General features: G+C 42.4%; 1 protein-coding gene across 1 annotated transcript in view; it reads right to left on the minus strand.

The window, feature by feature from the left end:
- Positions 1-22,169, minus strand: part of PYGL (glycogen phosphorylase L) — a 128,540-nt gene that overhangs the window by 90,416 nt on the left and 15,955 nt on the right. Inside the window, exons 2-4 of the mRNA XM_086937312.1 lie at positions 19,482-19,583; positions 12,267-12,345; positions 9,206-9,309 (exon numbers count right to left, since the gene is read on the minus strand). Coding sequence (XP_086793438.1) covers positions 9,206-9,309; positions 12,267-12,345; positions 19,482-19,583 — 285 coding nt within the window. The remainder of the gene's footprint in view (positions 1-9,205; positions 9,310-12,266; positions 12,346-19,481; positions 19,584-22,169) is intronic.

The raw sequence follows: 22,169 nt of genomic DNA on the forward strand, positions 1-22,169 counted from the left end.
ATGCCTAATCCATAAAGTGGTACAGTAACTGGCAGCCAAAGGGGTTTGGGCTACTGGTCACAAGGACAAAATAAAAATTAACAATCTCTGTACTAGACTAATAAAATATTGCCTGGGCGTTGGGCTATAGGAATTCCACGCCCATGAAACTGCATTTTAATATTAAGTTTACGTGTGCAGAGACCCAGAAGCCAGGTTGGAGAACTCCCCACACAAGGCAGGCCGATCTTTATGTGCCGAGTTCTCCGCTCCGACTGGAGAGTCTCCACACTCATAAGCTTACTAGTAAAATGCAATTTTGTGAAGACTAAAAAGCGAAAACTTTCAAAGAGGTAAATTTACGTTTATCAGGCCAATAGACTTACACCTACATTAGGAGAAAATCAGACTTTTTGGAATACACAGGTTTTCAAATGTACTACTGAAAAGCTGCAACACGAGCAGTTCTCACATTAATTCTGAAATGATTTTAAAAGTTTCTCAAAAGTAGAAGAGCTTGCACATGTCTAGATCTAACAGATGTACATTGCAAAAGCTTGTCTGAACTGTATTTGCACATTTGGAAAAGCCAATAGGTCTCAGATGTGAAACCTACTGGATTTGCCAATTTTTGGGGGGGCTTAGCCTGGAATGCATTTTATTTTAACAAATGCTGCTCAAAGATCGCCGATGTGGGAGTGCACTAATCCGTGGCAGTCATCTGCTAATGTATTTGGGTTTGTTTTAATATTTTGCATTTAAAGATCACCAGAGTAGATGTGCGTGAATCTGCGGCAGCCATCTTTGAATTAGATCTATTGAAAGAAACAATGCATTACCGCTCATAAATTTCAAGCAAAGGCAGGCATCGGCACCAAAAGGCTAGATCATCCAATCAAACTGAGAGACAAGAATGATCCTGAGCGAAACTGACAAAGCTATTCAGTCATGAGCCAGAGACTGGCCCAAAGTCATTTTAAGTACATGTCCAGTAGTGGACACTACAGGACTGCCTAGAGGCACCTTCAACTTACTCTAGTTGAAACCTAAAAAGCACATAAAACGGTTTTATTCGCAGATATTCATTCCTTCAAACTTCACCAAATTCGGATGTGTTTGCTTCTCCACTGCTACCCTTGAAACAAAATTGCTTCCGTTCTTCAGTGGAGTAAATCTGGGATCATATCCAGAATGAGAATGTGTCATGCAGACATTTCTGAATTTGCACACACATTTTCAAATAGGAGGGTGTACAAAAACTCAAAGACATCACTCTGGAACATCCACTCCTTGCTCGAATGAGTAGATTTTTAAACTTCTAAGATGACAAAGACCGGTGAAATCTCACATATGAATGAATCACCCTGCGAATGAATAGACACAATAAATGAACTTGCTTCCCTACAATAATCTACTTGTGCACACAATGTCAACCTTCGTGTATAAATTGAGAACAACCCTTAGTGACCTGAACACTTGCCTCAACAGGTAGTCGGTTTTAATCACCATGAAAACAATCATTTTAAAGAAAAATATAAATCGCCAGGGTGTGAAATACACTTTGATGCCTATATTACAGATGCTTTTAACTGAATTTACCCTTGGATAAAAGTACACTGAAAAATATCACTTCATACTAAATATTTTCTGTGAACAGTCGAATTTAGCTCTTCACCACAAGCTCCACGTTTGCTTCTGCAGGGTTTCTCACAACTTTAAAGCATATTTATACATTTCTTAGAATTTTTAACAATTCCTAGAGTGAGCCTTGGAAGCTGTGACAGTACAACCGTTAAGGCGCTCGCACATGCATAAAGATTTCCACAATGAGAAATGTAGCAGATTTCGATTTCTGAGAGCATAAATGTGCAGAATCAGTGAATTTGCATGTGCTGATTTTGTTTGTATCTCTTGGGAAAGTACTTTTTGCCTTTTAATCAAATGTCTATCCAAATGTCTATCCCTACCAATTTTGAGTGTGCTTTCTCATCCAAAAACAGATTAACCCTTACCTCCCATTAAGCAACCATGCAAGTGTTTAAGTACCCGCAAGAGTCTACAACTTAATGTTTTTGGTGGTCACGGTCTTTATATGACGGAGCGCTGGTAACCGCAATGCCGGCGACATCAGAATGGTAATCTAAATGAGCACCCCAGATCTCGTCACTTACCTGGACGTTTTTGGTAGCTGGAAAATGCTGTAATCTTGGTGTGTAAAACGTGGACAATCAGGCCTAGAATTACTGATTCCACTTGTAATTCCTTACTAGTTAATGGACCCGTAAAGTCCACCTGTAATGGATCTCACCCACGGGTTATCAGTTCCAGTAACTACAGCGATGGGGAAAATACGGCGCATTAAATCAGGTGCATTTATATGGAGCGCCCTAAGATTATGAAATAACCAGATCAAAATGTGATGTATGTGTAAATCTATTTAAAATGGTATTTCACATCTTGTGGGGAAAAAAAAGTAAATTGCACTCAACTCACAAAGGAAGTTCTCTCCTCATGCAAGTGTGACTTGTGGCACAGACTGCTTTGTGACTCGGCCTTTAATGAAAGTTTGGTAAACTGAAAAGAGTCCGAACCTTCTGCCAACTTTGTTAAGTGCAGAACTATTGTTCAATGAGTTGCCAATTCTGAATAATTTTGCACCACCCAAAGACAGAACACGTGGAAATTTCAATTAAAATGAAAATGAGCACATTGTAGTAGTTACACACTACATGTTCGAAGGTCGGGTTGCAACATATTCAAACAGAATAATTTTGCAAAGGTCTCTGCAATGTCCAGTGCACCTTTCATCACCAAGAGGAAGACACGAAGTAACCGATTGGCTGAACTCGGCCTCCGTTTGCAAAGGATGCAGTTAATGATTGGCCAACTTCTGCTTTCCCAAACGGCTTTAGAAATCGCCGTTTTTTTCCTGATAATACTGGTATGAATACCTTTTATATTTGCTTCACAACTATGATGATACAACAGTTCATTTGAGAAATTTGTACTGTCGACATGTCTGAAAGGAGAAATCCTTCAGGTTGGTGGCTCTTAACCTTTCAACTCGCATGACTTCCGAGCCAGAACTCCTGACTAGGCAACGTCTACGATTTAACCTTCAAAAACAAAAAAAGAAACTTCTACATCAGATATACAAATTATGTAAATCACAATCTTTTTTTCACTTTTAATGGGAAAGTTAGAGCTTGTCCAAAATCTAATTTATTTTTCTAAAATACAAAATCGACGGGATACGCTCTAGCACATCACTATTTTTTAGCTCCTAAGGCACGCTCTTTTTGCCTTTGTCGGTGCAAAAGTTGCTGATTCAATTGAGACCAATAGTTCATAAGATTAACTGCACTTCCAAAAATCAAGATAACAAAAATGTTTAGCTTTCAATTTCACTTCCTCAGATATACTAAACTTGTAATCTTCCGTTTTGCTTATTTATACATTTATCTAATCTGCTAATGCAGGGATCCCCTGTATAGGAGCTGTGGACGGACCCCTAGTGGTCCTCGAACTACAGGTAAAGAACTATGGTCTTAAAAAGGTGTTGCTATATTCCAATTTACTGGGAGCAAACTCGATCAGCTTGAAGTAAACTATTTGAGGGGGGGGGGGGGGGGGATGCATGATCCACAGCATGCACATTTTGAAGGCATCATTATTCAGCCATCTGCAGATTTGTACTTTTTTTGTTTGTTTTTTATCTTATAGGAACTTGGTTGATTTTTATTTGAAACATGAAAATTAATAGAAAGGGTCTTGAGTTCTGTGTACAGGGGTTAGTCTATAATACATGCCATAGGAAATTATTTTCCAAGATTTAAGGGGAAACAATTATATATTATTTAACTAACATGTATTGGAATGTTGCTTGCATGACGGGTAATATTGTTGATCAGAAAGCAATACATATAACTACCAAGGTAGTGTCGCAAGTGAAACTCACTAGACTTTTAAAGGGGACATTCATGGGAGGTGAGAAAACAGGCGGGGAGATATATGAAGCCAATCAATGTAAATATGAATCTAGTAGTGGTAGTCTCTTTATTTTGGGGTAGTGCCGCATAAAACATAAGACAATTCTCAAAATCTGCACAACTCCGAGCCATTATATACAGTGTGCACATTGTGCAGTTGAAAATGCATTATAATAGTGGAAAAAAAAAAAAGGACGTTTAGCCCTAATATTCTGCCTCTGGAACCATACTGAAAGTAAACATTTCCTTATACCAGAAACCATTTTAGTTCTCGTATCGGACCTAAACACTCTTAAAGCTGGCAAACGTTGAACCCCTAATTTGCAGCAAAATGGGTGAATCTAATTTCTTCTTGTGAGTGAGTAACTGGGACAGAAAAACAATACCTGTTCGATATTTTCTTTCACTGTATCACATGCTTTACACAAGCCATATTACTACTGCCCCATTTACAGGTAAAACAAATCAGCACTAAACTGCCAAATCTAGAAACTTAATAAAGTTTCAGGTAGTGAATAATTGCATCCAAGTATGCTTAACATGGCATTGGTTTAAGATCCAAAAATGTGCCCGACAGGCAGCCAGATAGAGTATTCATCCGCCACTTTCTACAACATAAGCCCAACAGAGCTTCTTTAGAATAGCTCTTGCCGATAGGTCGGTTAATAGAAGTAGGTTCAGTCCACATTCTTTCCAACTCAGACCAGTAAAGCAAAACTTTTATGATGTGGCCAATTCATAACTAGGCCGCTGTAAAGCCTTAAAACCTCCCTTAGTCCGCTCCTGTAAGGTTGCATCACTGGGGTTATCCTCAGTCTGACCCAATACAGTAGTGACCCAAGGACTGCAACGTACTCCATTCACTTCAAAGATATGTCAAAGTAAAGTAGAAGGACAGGAGTGCTCTGCAGTAGATTATAAAACAAGGGCCCAACAAAATTATTTTTGCAGATGAGCTCTTTCACAGTGGACACTTCCCAGATTTCTGACCCATGAAGGATTGGCAACTGTGCTGTAGCTCTACAGACCTCAATCGCTGGACATATCGATCTAGCTAACGTAACGTATATCTATACAGCTCCACATTATCAACTATTGCCCTAGGTTTCTGGATATGCGGGGACCAAGTTAAAGTGTGCTATATCCTAATTCCTAGGCAATCAAAATGGTCTACCTCTCCAAAAAGTGTCTCTCCCATTATCAGACTGCTATAAAGGATTTAGGAGGTCTAAATGTCAAACTTTGTCTTAAGGGTGTTAATCTCAAAGCCCCCTGCATCACAGAATACTTGAAATTTGTTCAGCAAATTTTGCTATCCCACTTGGGTTCTTGAATGGAGCAGGGTGTCCGCAAAAAGTAGACCTGGTGTAAATTTACCAATCGAGGCTACTTGCATCATGGGTACATGCAGACAGATATCGGAGTTGATTAATAGTGAAAAGAGCCTAGGGGCAAGGACGCAGCCTTAGCATACGCCTCCCTTGATAGGGATTCAGTTGGTTAATCAACCCTGCTACCCCTATCTCACTTAACATAACATGTGTATTTGTAACACTCACGTTCACCCAAGGGTATATTGGTGCTGAATAACAGATTTTTATTGTTACCCAACTCAATGGTACTCATTTTATCGACCTTGAAAGGATGAAAGGCTGAGTAGACCCACCCGGATTTGAACCAGTGACATTGAGGTCGAACACAGGCCCCTACAGTGGCCAGATTAGTCCACTAAGCCACCAGACCCTGCTCAGACCTTGTACATAGTTCCTCGCATGTAGCCTAGCAATAACACAATGTTGCCCAGAAGGAACACCCATTGACTTGAGGGAGCACCAGAGCTTAACCCCGGCAACTAAATCAAAAGCAGCCCTCAAGTCTACAAAAGCTACATGCAAGTTAATGTTATTTGCATTTGTAGAGCGCAGCTGCTACCCAAAGGTTTCCTGGCACTAGGGTGAAGTTCGAGGGGGCTCAAACGATTGGTGTATTGCACAACCTAGTTTTTTAAAAGCAACGTTTTTAACCCCTTCCCTGCTCATGACGAGCTCAGCTCGTCATGAGGCACACTGGAGCTGTGCTTATGACGAGCTGAGCTCGTCATGAATAAAGAAGAATAGCAATTTCCAGCACAGGATGGGAATTGCCTTAGCAGCCAAGGTGTTAAAGCCTTACTGAAGGCCATCAGATTAGCCATGCGTCTCGGATGTAGTGGGAGGGTATTTAAAGCTTTTTGCAGCATTAGCAATGAAAGTTCTACCGCCCCAGCTAGCTTTTTTCGTCAGGGGCAGCATCACTAATTTGGCATCCGAGGACCGAAGTGCTATAAGTGCTCTTTAGGTGAGTACCAGCTGAATTGTGGTTTTAAGAAGTCTGGCCCTGTGCCCTGAAGGTCCTTGAATACCAGGCTTAGAGCATTGAATTGGGTGCGCTTCCTAACTGGCAGCCATTGAAGTTTTCTGCTCTCTGCTTTGACCGATGCATACTTCGGAGTGCCTGTGAATAGTCTGGCTGCTGCGTTTTTCAGCATTTGTAGTTTATTCATTGCTCCTTCTTGTAGCTGGAGGTAGAGACTATTACAATAGTCCAATCTGGAAATTACCAATGCGGTGACTACCATCGGTTTTGTGTCTTTAGGTAGTAAAGGCATTTTTTGCATGATCTAGGAATGTACGAAGTTCATCTGGTCCTTGAAACTAAGTGCATCATCAATCCATACTCCAAGGTTCTTAAACTTTCTATTCGGGGAGGGCAGTGATCCTAGGGAGTTTGGCCAACAGTTGGTGGTCCGAAAAATAGGATTGTTGCTGAAAAGCACAACCTCCGTTTTGCTGGAGTTTAGCTTTAAACAATTCTGTGCCATCCAAGTTCCCATCGTGGTCATGTAGTCTGGAGGTGGTATCCTGTAGCTGCTCAGCTCAAGTGCTCCTTAGATAACTGGATATATTCTCATAAAATAAGGGCCAGTTTAAAGATCTGGCTGACCGACTCTAAAATCGGCCTGGAACGGCGATAAGATCTCTACTTCACTCATCCATTGCTGCAACTTTTCCAGAACCAGTTTACAGAAAAAACCTGTAAATTATCCAGTATACTAATGGGCCTAGAACTGGAGGGATTATTACTTTGGCCGTTTTGTAAATGGGGATAATGTCTGCCCCGGACCAGATCTCCCACAATGATGGCATTTGACAAAAGATTTATGTACGGGTCCACAGTGCAATATCCGAGCCATAGAGTGTAGGAAGGGTCTAATGTACCCTGTGGAGAGAACAGAAAAGTGCTGCAACTGCTGCACGATGAAACACAGGCCTCAACAGCATTGGATGCTGGACAAGAGTTGTGCTAAACTAAGAAACATTAACCCTTCCTGAATCTTCGATGGCATTCAGTCCACCGTGGAGGACAACATACCTGCAAGCACACTGGCACATCTAGTTTCAAATTTCTACTGTATCCAATCCCAGTTTGGACAAACGTGCATCAACAGCTGATGTACAATTAAAGGTGGAAGACCGGTCTTGAGAACCAAGGGATGAAAGGGTCTTTAGGGGTAGAGAGCAGGTAAACACCACTTCGGAGCTTATAAACCATGCAATCAACAATGGTTTAGTATTTAAAAAGTAACATACACTTTTGTCCTTTTGCTATTTTGCTATATGTTTTAGGGCAAAATAATCATACAAAGAGTTCAATTTAATGAGTTTTCTAGGTATAAAAATGTTCCATTTATTCTTCTCGCAGCTCCAAAATACAATTATACAATCCCAACAACTAACATACTCCTAAAATAAGATTCAGCAATGCCTTGGATTGCTCCAGTGGATTAAAAGAAACATTCCAGTTTCAGACTAAATAAAAAGACTGGGGCTATGTAGTAACTGCATCCATCAATTTGGATGTCTGTACATTAACTAGAACTTTTATACCTAACCCAAGCAAACCTAAGTTTAGCGTAGAAGCAAAATAAGCTCTTTTTTAAGATTCAAACCACGATTCAATGAATTAAGATTAGCAGAATTGTATTCTTGTCAAGTGTACCTGACAGTGGATCCAGCCAATATGGTGCAGTTGTTGCATTCTTAAGTTTAATACATTGTTTTGAAGCGGCTAATCTGCTAAAGTTGACTAATACCCACCCACTAAGATTTTGCATATGCCAAGTAGTTTCACAACCATTGCGGCGCATACAAATGTCTTCCTGTGGAAAAACGATTAAACACATTTATCCCCAGCGTGGACTCAGGAAAGAACAGACAAATATTTAATGGGATTCATGTGCAGAAGTTCCTTTGCATAGTATTTACACATGCTGATTTTTACGCCCGCTGAAAATTTGCATGAAGGTTGCAGTACTCCGTGAAACTTAAAATTGTCAAAATGTCCAAGTACTTGAGGGATTCAGTGTGAATCCTTGAAAGATCTAAAATTTACACCAAACAAAGTTAATCTACAGAAGCAAATATTTGACTTCCTTGGTGTACGCCAGGTGACTCGACCCATAGATTTAGAACAGAAATGACAAAACGATTTCAAAGAGCAATACAGGTTTCGATTGCCACACCAGTTGTGAATTTTTTTTTGCTTCCATCGATTAATTTAGAGTACAGAAAAAGTGTAAATTCGCTCCTTGACTAGCATTTTACTTGAAATTATTCATCTGGACTTCTGCTTGTTTTCTACTGTAACCTACGGTCCAAACAATAGGAGGGGAGGTGGGAGGGAATCCACAGGTTGGGAAACAAGGACTTTGAAGAATGGAGGAAAGTGAGAAAAAGTGGTCTGAAACGAGTTTAAGGAAAAAATAAACCCTGGTTCAACTTTCTCCTATCTTAGATTTTGGTTCCTGAATATTCGAGTGTCCAAAGTGATAGGAAATGGTAGACATTAACTAGACAGAAGATATTGCTTGGTGATCAGCAATGACTTCTGGATGAGTGTCCATTGTTCTACAAACCCATTTGTAACAGTAAATAAGTATTTGAAACTGTGAAAAAATGTTGAGGGGCCGTTAATGCGTGGTACCATTTTTTACACAAGATGCGGAGGGGAATTAGATGCACAGGTCCTTATTTTTGTTGTGGAGGCCAATCTCTGATCTAATTACACCTCTTCAAAGAATCTCATTACATTTACAATCATGTCGCACAGAAGGCACATTGAACTGCCATTCATACTCCTAAACAAAGCCTACGCATGCCAGCAGCTGGACACTAAAATAAACATGGTACATCAGTTACCTGCCACCCGTCTCGGATCTTCTGGTTGAAGATTCCGTATTCATATCTTATGCCATAACCGTAGGCTGCAAGTCCCAGGGTTGCCATTGAATCGAGGAAGCATGCTGTAAAGAACAAGAAAGGCCACGTCAAGTAACTGCAGGAAACATGAAGGGCACAGACAAGAGCACCTTGCCCTAGAGTAAATTCAGAACAGTCCTCAGGGTAACACTGTTACATAGACACATTCCGATGCGATAAAGGAGCTTTCACAAAAGGGTGGTAAACCGCTCCAACACCAGTGCAGTTCATGATAAAGCAGATAAGTCAGAGGCTGGTGCACCAGTCTAGGATTTAAGCTAATGCCAAAAAACAGACAACTTTAGCGTTGCATTTTGGACCCAGGCCCTTTGATTCTGAAGGTCGGCTGGATCCCTGGCAACAATAGTAACCAAGCCCTTAGGATGCATGAGGGGTGTTGCTCTGATTACTTTTCCAGTCAGCTTCCCAGACCAGAATTGTGGTATACGAAGAGGTGAAAATTGCCTTCAGGCAAAATATATATTGTTCCTTGAGGCAAGTGCTTGGCTTCCCCATAATATAGGCAAGCCATATGCCACATCATGTGCGACTCGCACCGGCTGGGAAGGGGTGGGACTGGACTAGGAGCTAAATTCAGTCCTCAAATACAGCATACTATGAGGCTCCTCGTGTTCTCCCACCCCCAACAATATGTATACTTATTAGGTCAGGCTAAAAAAACTAAACGCATAGAACAATTTGTCAATCCATTTTTTAAAAAGCCACAGGTTTATGGTCAAGAAAGAAAAACTTACAAAACAATTCCAATAAATCAGGAGCATTAGGTCTACAGATTCAGATCATGCATTTGTCTTTGTGAAAGATTTCAAAATTAATTTGCTCGTATAAGTGTAACCGTAACCTGCTCCAGACAATTTTTCTTGCTCAGGTTAACATTGCCCCCATGAAGTGCTCATCTCAGATGTAAAAGCACCTTGTGTTTTGGCTCAAGATAAGAAATTGAAGCTGAAATGGTTTACATTTGGATACTAAGCAACAGTCACTCATTCCCCTTCTCTTAAGTGGAGTTAGGTAACTGTTGTAGTCTTTGTATGGAAACAAAAATGTGATCGGTACTCGTAGTACTGCATTAACTGGAGTCTTGCTTACACTTGTTAAGCAGGTCTCCGATTAACTTTTGTTTAAAAATCCTTGATCGATTGTTCCGCATACTATTAATTTTTCTTTGGTCAATAACCTTTTTCGGGCTCTAGTGGCTTGCAAGAAAACTTCTTGGACACCTGTAACATAACCTGGTGATACTCCCAGAGCCGGCAGGAACAAGGATCCAGCATCACATCCCTGTCCTGGGTTTTGGTTTTGTGCCCTACAGCCAACAGAACCCTGGGGAGAGGATCTTGGATCATTCTTGCAAGGACTATCCTGCACCCAACCAAGACCCCACGGCCATTCACAGACCGTGTGAATGCCAATTTACAACCTTGACACAAGCCACATCAATGTCAAAGTAGAATCATGTGCTTGGACCCACTGCCACATATCCAATTTACCCAGTTGTCAAGGTTTTATGGGGATTGACAGCAGATGTGCTTCCTGGATTAATGGCACTATTTGTTCCCATGATCTGTGAATAAACAGTACATTAAACAGATAAAGGAAATCTGTTTCTATTCATTGCAAAGATTTTGTTGGGCAGAGAAAAGGTACGTTCATGCCAATGAATCACTAGGTTCCAATTATCCGATAATGGGTCGCAAGGTTACCTGGTTGTAATAACAATGGCTCTAACAGTTGCCATGTTCAGCTGACTATTGTCTCTAGGTGTCTACGGACTAATTACAATAGATCGATAAATTCCTATGACCTGGTAACCACGGTCTAAGTTACTATGGTCTAATGACCCCTTCCTGTTCCCACCAGGAAAGCCAAAAGTCTGGGGGTCAATAAATACAGTGGTCTCCTCTTCCAATAACCTCTTGAGAATTCTTTAAAAAAATACTAACCTTGCACATGTTGGTTAGGAAGTCCGTGATCTCCACCTTAGAACTATCAAAGATAGACTATTGTAACGGCCTCAACTTGGGCCTGCAGGCCCAATATCTGAACAAATTGCAGGATCTCCAGAATTCTGCAGCCAGACGTGTACTAGAAGTGCCCAGGCACCATTCAGTCCCTGCCACACGCAAAGACCTTCACTGGCTGAAGGTTAAAAATAGAATTAAGTTCAAGGCCCTCTGTTGGACCTATAAAGCACTACATTACTCTGGACCCACCTTCCTGAAGGAAATCTTTCGCTGGTACACCCAAACTAGAAAACCTAAGATCATCAGGCATGTACAGAATTAACTATTAGATTAAAAAAATCTAAATGGGGTGGCAGCAGCTTTGTGGTCACATCCTGGAACCTCCTGCCATTCAGCATAAGGTCTGCTTCTTCCTTGCTTGAATTTAGGACACTTCTGAAAACCTGGCTTTCCAATCAGTAGGCTATCGCGCACTGCTCATCGTGGCTCACAGGATCAGCAGCAAGACATTTGGGTATAAGTTGGGCTTTACAAATTGGATAACAGAAAGACAGATTTATGGGTTTAGTTTTGGGAGACAATGGATCTCTAGGGTTCCCATATACTGGTGACCATGGATTCTAGGTTCCCATGTTCCGTGTAAAACAGTGTCATGGTTACTATGTTCTGATAATGGACCTCCAGGCTCTGATAATAATGGCTCTTAAGATTCATGTGTTCTGGTGACAAAGATCTTTAGGCTGCAAATATCGAATGATGATACAGCTTTAGGTTCCTATGCCCAGATGAGAGCGGTCTCCAGGTTACTATGTTCTATACAAAATTAATCTCTAGCTTCCTAAGTTCTGATAAACTTGATCTCCAGGTTATAGTGGCTATGGTCCAATGTTCTGGTTTTAATGGATTTCTTGGTTCTAAAGTTCTTGTGACGATAGTCTGAGGGTCCCTAAGCTCCGGTTACATTAAGTCTTACTGTTCCACCTCATCATTTCATAAGCACTGCCCTACTCACTTACCAGCGAGCCTGCCCAGACCGCCGTTGCCAAGACCAGCATCTTCTTCCATCTCCTCAAGCTCCTCTATATCCAATCCAAGCTGAAAAAGCACAAAAGCAAAATTTTCACCATAGACATTACAATATTGTTACACAATAGATATGTATGTATTTGTTTTGCCCATTGCCTCACTCTAAAGAGTAACAAGCTGATTCATTGTACATTAGCATCACTGGTTTCTACTTCATGTAATGATTTTTTTTTTTTTTTTTACAAAGCAGTGCCTCCAAAAACACCCGAATTTTTGGGAAAAGAGATGCAATGGACAAGGGAGAGAGGCAGGGATCTAAAAGGCGAAGGACTAGCTGTGGTGAAGGCACTTTCTTTGGAGAAGCAGGGAACTTGGAAAACACTTGCGTCCTCCAAAGAGTGGTCAGGTGAAAGGTAAAGTAACTCTAAAATCCTGTTATTAAGCCTTCTTACCAGATTACTAAAATACATCTAGTATAATACTGCACCCTTGTACCATCTTCAGACAGGAGGATGTGCCCCGTTTCCATAAGTGGACAGGGGAAGCATAAAAAAAATAATTAAAAAAAACTAGATACAACACAGCAGGACCAGTACTTGCATATGCCCTTGTTAAAGATACCAGTATGTGGCACTCTACGCCTCACTAATAGTTAGGAAGAAAAAAAAAATAGATGTTACTGAAGTGCATGGACATGGGAAAAGTCTGACTGGATAACTCTTTCACCTTTATAAATGTTGGGAAGAGCGGAACATCAGGTATCTTAATCAAGCCTACCAGAGCAGGCTTAAAGCGCCTGGAGGGGAGAGCCATGCAGAATGTTAGCATGCTTCTAGCTTACACTCAGAAATGGGATGTTCGTTACTTCCAAGAAGTCAGCTGACTTACTACCAAAGAGCCAAGACCAGACTCATTTAACAACCGCAAGAACTCATTTAACAACCGCAAGAACTGGTGACCACCAAGTATCACTCACTGAGGGACGATTGCAGATATCGGCCATATTTGTATAGGACTGTTCTTGCAGAATTACTTCATGAATTGCTACAGACACACACAAGGATATTCTTAGAAGAATAGCAACATGGGAAAGTGACATGAGCGCGAGCTCTCACAGTGGAAAAAGTAGGGTTATGAAATCCCTGTTTGAACCTTTCTGAAGGCAAAGAAAGGGTTCAAAATGAGTAGTTGCTGCCAGTTCAAAAGTAAAAAAACACAAAAAAACCAAAAAAAAAAACATAATTTACATATCGTCAAGATTAACCGATTTGACCCAAAAACCTATATGCACATTTAAACTGGTTGCAGTTGAAAGTCAGGACTCTAAACTCCAAAGTGCATAACCGCCAGGCCTAAAAAAGGTAAGGAGTTTGCAATAAAAAGCTCGAAGTAAATTCACCAAATACTCTTCAGATCGGTGGGAAATGTGCACGCTTTGTACCAGTTTCAGCTGTGAAACCATTATTAGGAGGCAATACAAAAGGAAACTATATGTACCCTGGTAGATCAACCTTGTACTGTCTGATCAATCTTACTGGGACCGCCTATATTAGTGCCCTGGACTAAAAACGAACAAGCGTGAGGGCCTTAAAAAAAAAAAAAAAATCTAATACAATTTCAGATAACTCCCTACGAAGCTGAGCCAAACAGGATAAAGGGGCTTAAATAAATAAATGTACTGCCTTAAAATTGGATCGCAAGTACACAATTTGCCATCAACATACTCCTTCTGCTGTACACGTCGGATTCCATTCAATACAAGGCTTTCCATTGTGTTTCATTTTAATACCATGCCAAAACAGTTTTTGGCCATTGCAAATATAGACCAAGAAATGTGCAAATAAAGGATGCACTTTTATTGCACAAAAAGTGTGTTTGGCATATAGTTATGGACATCCAAGCTGCCACATTAAACTTAGATTCAAAAAAGATCCTTGCCCCATCCATTCTTTATTCCACAGACATGCACTTAAAAGCCTTAGTGTAGTGTGGCATCTCCACGCCGCTCACCTTTGCAACTCTCTCATATCACAAAAGGTAAACAGTCTTTACTGTCAACAACCTCGGTCCCCTTGAGCAACAGATCTGCAGTTACTCAACTTTTCAGGGTCTATTTGACTAACCCATTCAATACAAGACCTTAAACATCCACACAAACAGAGTGAACCCAGAGCACACCACCAGTAAAGACCTCAGGCTGCCCAGCGTGGTAGGAAAGTGTTTGCTATAGAGATGGCCAGGGGTCTCCAGTCCGTCACAAACAGGAGCTTAGAGGGAAAAGAAACAGGTTGCCCTCCACTGAACATTTTTTCACCAAAGAACCTGCTCTATATTTTTAGGATAAAACATCATGAACATACCCCGCACCACTTAATGGCGTGAATACTTCAAGTACTGGCTACGCTCTGCTGTACTATCAGGGTGTTCCTATCCAGAGGTCTCCAGTACCTGAAATCTAATCCTGAAACATGGCACACAAATGGCTACTAAAAGGATAAGGTTCTCGGTGACATTTGTAGTGCAACAAAGTGTGAGCAGGAGCCTGAATTATTTTTTGGGTCTAAAGATAACGATGCTCAGGGTGATAGGTGGCCAGTCGTCTTACATAATGAACAGACATTCACTGCTGGAATTCAGGTATTTTGAAAAGTATGGCATTCATAAGACCGTTAATGGATTTAACATACTTTGAGATTGCACTAGCGTCTCCCAATGTGTAGCCATTTTGTTGTGTGCAGGTGTGGACTTGCGCCAAAAATCACACAGCAGAAGGAGACACACCCAAAAACCAGCAGAATGGTGCCAGGACTTGGTTCCCAGATTTTGCCAATGCATGCTGAAAAAGCCATGGCCTCATATCAAAGTTATTATTCCATTATTCCTGCACGGCTAACAAAGCACACTTCCTCAAAAAAGTGAATCAGGGAACACTGAAACAAGAGCACTGCCACAAGACCAGCACACGCCATCAGGACAGCACAACAAGCAGCATATGTCTCCTATGTCGCTAGCATGAGGAGATGGGACAAGGCCGGTCTGCCTATGGGAGGCTGGGCACATCTTTGCACAAACTCTGGGATCTCGCTCAACACCCCACTGCCAGTGTCGTCCCTGAATCTTTCATAATGCCAGTTATCAGAAAGGACTTCCAAGGCTACACGTGTCACAGTAAACGGGCACACAAAACTGTGACACTGCCACAAGTCACCCCCAGAAGCTCCCTGGTCCTCGGAGGTTCTGTAGGCTGTTCCTACATACTTGGGGCATATATTGCAACTCAGCACAATTGAGCAACAGTGACACGATATTGCACCACATAATGTGGCCATAAACTGAAAGCATATACAGAATGCACTCTGCAATTGAGAACATTTATATTTAAAAAAAAACACATACAACTTCTGTTGAAACAGATGCTAAAATACTAAATCCATAAAGAAATGGATGGCTTTTTTTAGCCTACATCAAACCCTGCGTGGGTAGGGCTACCTCCAAAGAGGCAATGAAAAGAGCTGAGCAGACAATGTGTATCGCAAGAGTTTGCAGAGTTTACTCTACCCCTGGCCTGAGAACTTTACAAAGTCTTGCAGCATTGCAGTCACTGCACTCTAATAAGGGCCGGGTTGCAAGTGTGTCCGGTGGAGTGTCATCCGTCAGGATGGCGGAGGGCATTTTCCAGTGGGAGGGAGAGGAAGCCTGGCCAATTACCCCAATGAGAGCAGGAGCCAGAGTAAGGCTTTCAGTCCTTTATGGTCGAGTGGCTTGGTTTTGCTAACTGGGCCTTGTGAATCCAATCCGAATTGCAAGCTCTGCCAGCAATTGTGCTCCGCGGTAGATTCATTCCCGTTTCTACGGGCAAACCGCTCTTGATTCTAAGTGCTTCGATGTGAAGGATGCTCGCTGGCGCGGCGCCTCTGTATCCTCGGGTGACCCTCTGCCACAGAGAGCTTTTTGTCAGTCGTGTTCTGGCAGGTTTCTCAGGAGTTTCTTTTTTTCCTATTTCAACCCCAAAGTCTCCTTTGCGTTCGATGTAAAACTAAGCAATTGGGTCAGACATCTGCACAAGGCAGGAAGAGGGACTTTATAGGCTGCAGGCCTCTCTCTCTGTAGGAAATTGCCTGGTTTAAGGGCGTTAGGATTTTATTTGACCCAAACAGTGAAACATTTCCATTTATTGAAAATAAAAGGCAGGCTCCACCTTGGCCAAGGTTAAGGCCCTCTCGGATTTCCATAGTTTCAGTAACTGTTTGCTTTGCTGTCAACCCGGGAATGTATGCAGTGTAAACCGCAAACGTTCCCCGGGAGGGGCCGTGACTCGGCATTCTGCATTCTACCCGGTAGTGCACAGGGCTTGGAACCCTTTATAGCTTGCGGTGCACGTCATGAGGCGGCCACTACCAAGGCGCCTTGAATTCGAACTACCCCGGTTTTAGCACTGGTTTGCGAATGCTTTTAGAAGTCACGTAGTAGGGAGGGTTGTATCGTAGTGCGTTGCATCCCGGTGGCTGCTTGGCTTGAGGAGAGTAGATTAAATGGGAATCTTCCAGCATTAAATAAAGCGTTGGATAGCGTTAAGACCCTTTCTAGGCACATTCAGTGTTTGGCAGTTCGGGAAATTGAAGCACGCGAGGTGACGCGGCCGGAGGAGATCTGGTCACCTATAAGCGGCATAATTTAAAATGCCATGTGCAGAGCAGGTGAATGGTCTATGGATAGGAAAAAAAAACGTTAACAAAAAAGGTTAAACCGCTGTACTAGCATGAAATACCGGTGCACAACCATGCCTGTGGGCATGCTGAAATGTATAGCCCAGTGCTTTAAATGGGCCGGTACTGTCTGGTGCAGAGTACCGGAACTTTTTTATTTTTTGAGCGAGAGTACCGGCACTTCTCAGAAACATGCAGGTACTCTGGTACAGGGTACCTGCACTTCTGTTTTTCCATTTCAAGCACTGGTATAGCCTATTAAATGAGGAAGCCGGCGGGGATTATACCACAGGTCTGTGTCCGCAGTTGGCCCGTTAGTCCTCAAGTCTCATCTCCTCGCAGAGAAATCGAATGGTGCAGCCCCAACGCCACGAGGTGAGGGGTGAGCGGCAGCACAATCCTTGCATCCTGATAATGGACGCAATACTGCATGAAATAAAAAAATGAAAGATTTATAAAGCGAAATACAATTAACCGAGGAGGTCAAGGCGCTAGCTCATCAGGTGACAGAATGCCAAAAGGTTTTAATACAGTTTCAAGGTTTGAAGAGCCACGTCTTTAATGCTTTCCTGATGGTCAACAAGTGAGTTTAATCTTTTAACTTCTATGGAAGCGAGTTCCAGAGTCTGGTCGAACAGAAAGCTTCTCCCATCCCAGGAGTCTTCCCTGAACCTGGGGATCACCAGATTGTACGAGTGAGCTGAACGTAGATGGCGAGCAGGAGTGTATAGTGCAATGATTATCTAGGCCACATTCCTTCGCATTTGGTGTACAGTTGCCTTGATGGCTCACATCAAAATCCATGTCCTCGCCACCACATCTATAAGCATCTTAGTAACAAAGTGCAAGTCTTGAGGCCAGATTTAGAATCCGGCAGACAGTACCAGACCTCGAAACATAGCCTCCCGGATTATTTAGGGACGGAGGGACAATAGGCTTTTTGTTGAAGCATCGCCAGTTGGGTCCGTTGATGAAAAGCCTCCCCCACATTACACCGCCCCTAATATTTGGGTTGAATGACAATTTGTTCCCCCGTTCATCAGGTAAAACCCAAAGGAAAGGAACAGAAATAGAACCAATAATGACCCTTACAGACTGGGAGTAAACTCCCAGGCTGTGGGGATCATTCGTTTAATTTTCAGAGGTAAACTCCCGCTTTGGGAGTTCGTTTCCGGAAAAGTAAATCCATTAAGTTCATACGGCACCAAAACAGACAAGGACCATCATCCAAACTTTTTGTACCTTGAAGAGAAACACCATGACAGGGTTTCTTTTGAGGCAGCGGTCATCTCTAAATTTGAAGGACTATCAACGGGATGGCAGAAGTAATGGTTACAGTGACAGGAAAATGGTAGTGTTGGCACTCAACTGATAAGTTTGCAGGCATTTAATAAGTTGGTGTATGATATTCTTGATGCCTACTGACATATTTGCAGACTTATGGAAAAAAAAAGTTGCCTGGTACTTGATATTGCTGAAACCTAGTTTGTGCATTTTAGAGAGGAGGTGCTGTACTTTATATGCATGTCTTCAATTGTATGCATGGAGAGTGAACACAAAGAAAAGGGGAATTGCAGTCGTTCCATCGTGACCTTGCAGATTCCATGCAGGATGTGAGCCTGGAATCAATACCTCCCTTCTACAGCCGTCCCCCAAACCACACAGAAGATAGCAGAGCTCAAGAGCAGGTCTTCAAGATCCACTCATGCACAAGTGCCTACACTCACCCAAACTGAGCCAGGAGCAGTGCAAGCTTCTCCCACTCCGTGAACTCCAGTGCAACCTTGTAATATCACACCACAACCCAGTCAATGGTCATCGAAACTAGGGTGTCCAAAAAGGTGGAGGCCTTAGGTCAAAGGTCAGTTTGGCCAGGCCTTAGGATGACAAGAGGAGGGGAGAGGGAGAAATAACAGAATAGGGCAGGAGAGATGATTGAAACAAGAAAGCAGTGGGATGGAGACTGGGAAAGGAACCCAGGTAAGAAGAGCAAGCGAAAAGGCAAGGCCAGAGAGGAGGAAGAAGAGTAGAGAAGGATGAAGGGAGAGGTGGAAAGAGAAAAGGCGGTATGAGAAGGAGAAATTGCAGTGACAAGGAGGAACAATTTAGGATTGGTGGGAAGGGAGAAGAAAGTTAGAAGGAAAAGGAAGACGGAAGAAGGGTGTGCAGGGGAGGAGGAAGGGAATAGGATGAAGTAAGGCTGGAGAAAGTGGAGCAAGAGGAGGAATGGAGAAAGGAAGGAAGAAGGGTGGGAAGGGCAGAATAAATTAGATGAAGGATTAGTAGAAGGACGAAAGAAAAGGATAAAGGAATGGTAGGAGGGGGATTAATAAGGGAGCGCAAAAAGGAAGATTAACAGGAGGAAAAAAAAACAAAATAAGGAGAAAGTAATGGGATACAGAAGTGGGAATGAAAAATTACAGCTTTACCACAGCCTGAGGCATTCGAGCTCAAAGTACTACTAAACAAAGTACGGTTAATGTACAAGACACCTCATACCTGGTAAATGGCCTCATCGCAGGCGTTCTGTAACCCCAAGTTAATCATGGTGTTCTGTAGGGTGCGGCCCATGTAGAATTCCAGGGACAGGTAGTAGGTTCTCTGGAACAGACAATTAGAAAGTGATATTGCAAGAAAGTTTATCCATAAACAAATAATACCAGACAGCTACAAGACATGGTTTTAAAGAGACAAGATTTCAATGGGGCCAACGGGCCAAGATGGGACTGGTGAATTAGGCTTTTAAACCATGTACAAGAAACTTGCCTAATCACTTGGTGTGGTGCATTGCCAATGAGGACCAAGGTTCTCGTCCCCCCTTGTATCGCATAGTTTGATACAGACGCCTTGCAGGGATCTGTAATGCTAGATCTTCCAATAAGTGGTTGACCAGTGGAGAATCAAAGCGATAGCCATGGCATGTACAGGCAAATGGCTGACAATTATTTGCCTAGGAGTGCTAGACGTTGGCCGGTGCAGCTGTAAAAGCGTATTCCACTGGGAAGGGGTTTACTGTATGCTTTGGCCACTTAACCTGCTTGAGAAAGAAGAACGTTTGAGAGCAGTGCAGCTGGTGTGATCGGCGGAAACAAATGATCTTCTGTTCAAGTTGCTGGTCCATGGAGGCCTTGGAACAAGGACGTCAAGGGAAGACATGCCGCTGTCAAGGCCCCGATCCACCAAGCACCATATGAGGTGCACTTCAGACAAACCTGGGTGAACTGCTCCAGTACCAACAGGCAAGAGGGGGAGTGCGGGGGGGGGGGACGGGACCTTAAGCAAATACATTAAAAAATAATGTCTCAGGTTTTTTTCAATGGTTAATAACCAAACTAGGCATCGATCTGTACTTCATAGGATATGGAGAAAAGCTTGCAAGGGCACTGACTTCACAGCATATTGCTTCAAAGACGCAGAGCAAGTAAGAGAAATGTCACTAAGACCGATCACATAATCTTAAGGTGCCAGGTCATTTCATGAGCTTAGGACGGTATATTTAGTCGTATGCTCTCAAACCACCAACTGCGTTCTGGAAGTAGTAGTCCAGTTACACTCCAGTAAACCTGTTGGACTCCTGAAAAGGATGGGGCAGTTTGTAAGGCTCATGTTCTCCATTATATGGTATAACTATTCATCAGTGCAAGAGATGAAGTGTCCCTCAAGGACCTGACCATTCCCCGTATGATGTAAATGGGCATCAATGATTGCCATATTTGTAACTCATGGACAACATGTAGGGCACTTATGCAGCATGTGTGGGTCCTGTGAAAGTAAACACAGATCAACACCACTAACAGACTGACACAAACAAGAGCACAGGGAACCTGCTCTTCACCATAAGTGAAGGTAGGCAGAGGATGGAGGTGGGTAGTGGCCAGGGATATGGGGAATGGGTTTGAGATGTGTACATCCCACTGGAGATGGTCACCACCAGGAAAGGTAGCAAAGAACCCACCAACCATAAGTAAACTATTAAGCGACCTCGAGGTGCGTCGACCCCAGCGCTCATTTCCACTCGATCCACCAGATAATTTAAATATTCTTTCCCGGCACCCTTCACATCTACTCCTTCCACCCAAGCTTGTGTGTCTTCCAGGGCACGAGTCGAGGGCAGACCGCATCTATGCACTCTTGTCAGAGTGGACGCAGTCTATCCTGTCGACATGTTGGGCCCCACTGAAATATGGTAAACTCGTCCATATGTAATTTTCAGGCAATTGGGCACATTCAGCAGTGCCTGCACATTGTTTGCTTTAGTTCCGAGCAGCAACTTGCAGGCATGGGGGCTTTGTTATTTTAAACTCCAGATGGGCCCAAAACAAAGGCAGAAGTGAAGAGGCCATCAGGCCACCTATTGTTGGAGTACCCTGACTGGGAGCCATCAGGATCCTCACACCTAAATGCAATGGAGGGGAAACAGAGGCACCCAGTTTATCACTTCACAGGTACACTTCTGACCTTGTTCAGGTATATAAGCACTATGCATGCACTGTAAGAACATCAGATGTGTTGGTCTGTCCTAGTATTTACACAAATGATTTAAAACCATTATTTATTTTAATAGCGCTACTTATCCTACTGCAGGATGTCAGAGCTTAACATAACATTTGCACATTATACAGGGAGAAATTGTGTGTAAATCAATGTATGACGTGTTATAAAAGACAGTGAGGGTTACAAGGTGTAGGAGTTTCATGTAGTTCATAACTCACGTGCTACATTAGAATTATTACAATTTCTGAACTGCAAGTAACAAAAGGATTTCTGGGTTAAAACAATAACCCACTTAGATTTATATTTTAAGAGTCATCGGCATTTTGCATAATGTGTTTTTCAGGAAAAATAACCCTCCATGCTACTTGAATTCAAAGCTGGGATTAGACAAAAACAAAAACAAACAAAAAAACGACATCTCTCCAGCAAATACAATAACCTCCAGAGTGATCTTACCATTATTAATATTATTACCACCCGAGAATATAGTGAAGAGACAAAGTTCGCAGCAGCAGTTGCCTTAACCCCATAAGATATTTGAAAATGCAGACTTCTGGCAGGGTTTTAAAAAAAAAAAAAAAAATGTTTAAGCTGCGCTCTAGATTTTGTGTCAGGGTTTCGTTACTTTTTGGCACAACCGTAACGCAAAATCCAATCTGTTAAATATTGTAATGTGCTCAAATGTCCTCATGA

Source organism: Lissotriton vulgaris, chromosome 9 (genome assembly GCF_964263255.1).
Source record: "Lissotriton vulgaris chromosome 9, aLisVul1.2, whole genome shotgun sequence".
Taxonomy (NCBI): domain Eukaryota; kingdom Metazoa; phylum Chordata; class Amphibia; order Caudata; family Salamandridae; genus Lissotriton; species Lissotriton vulgaris.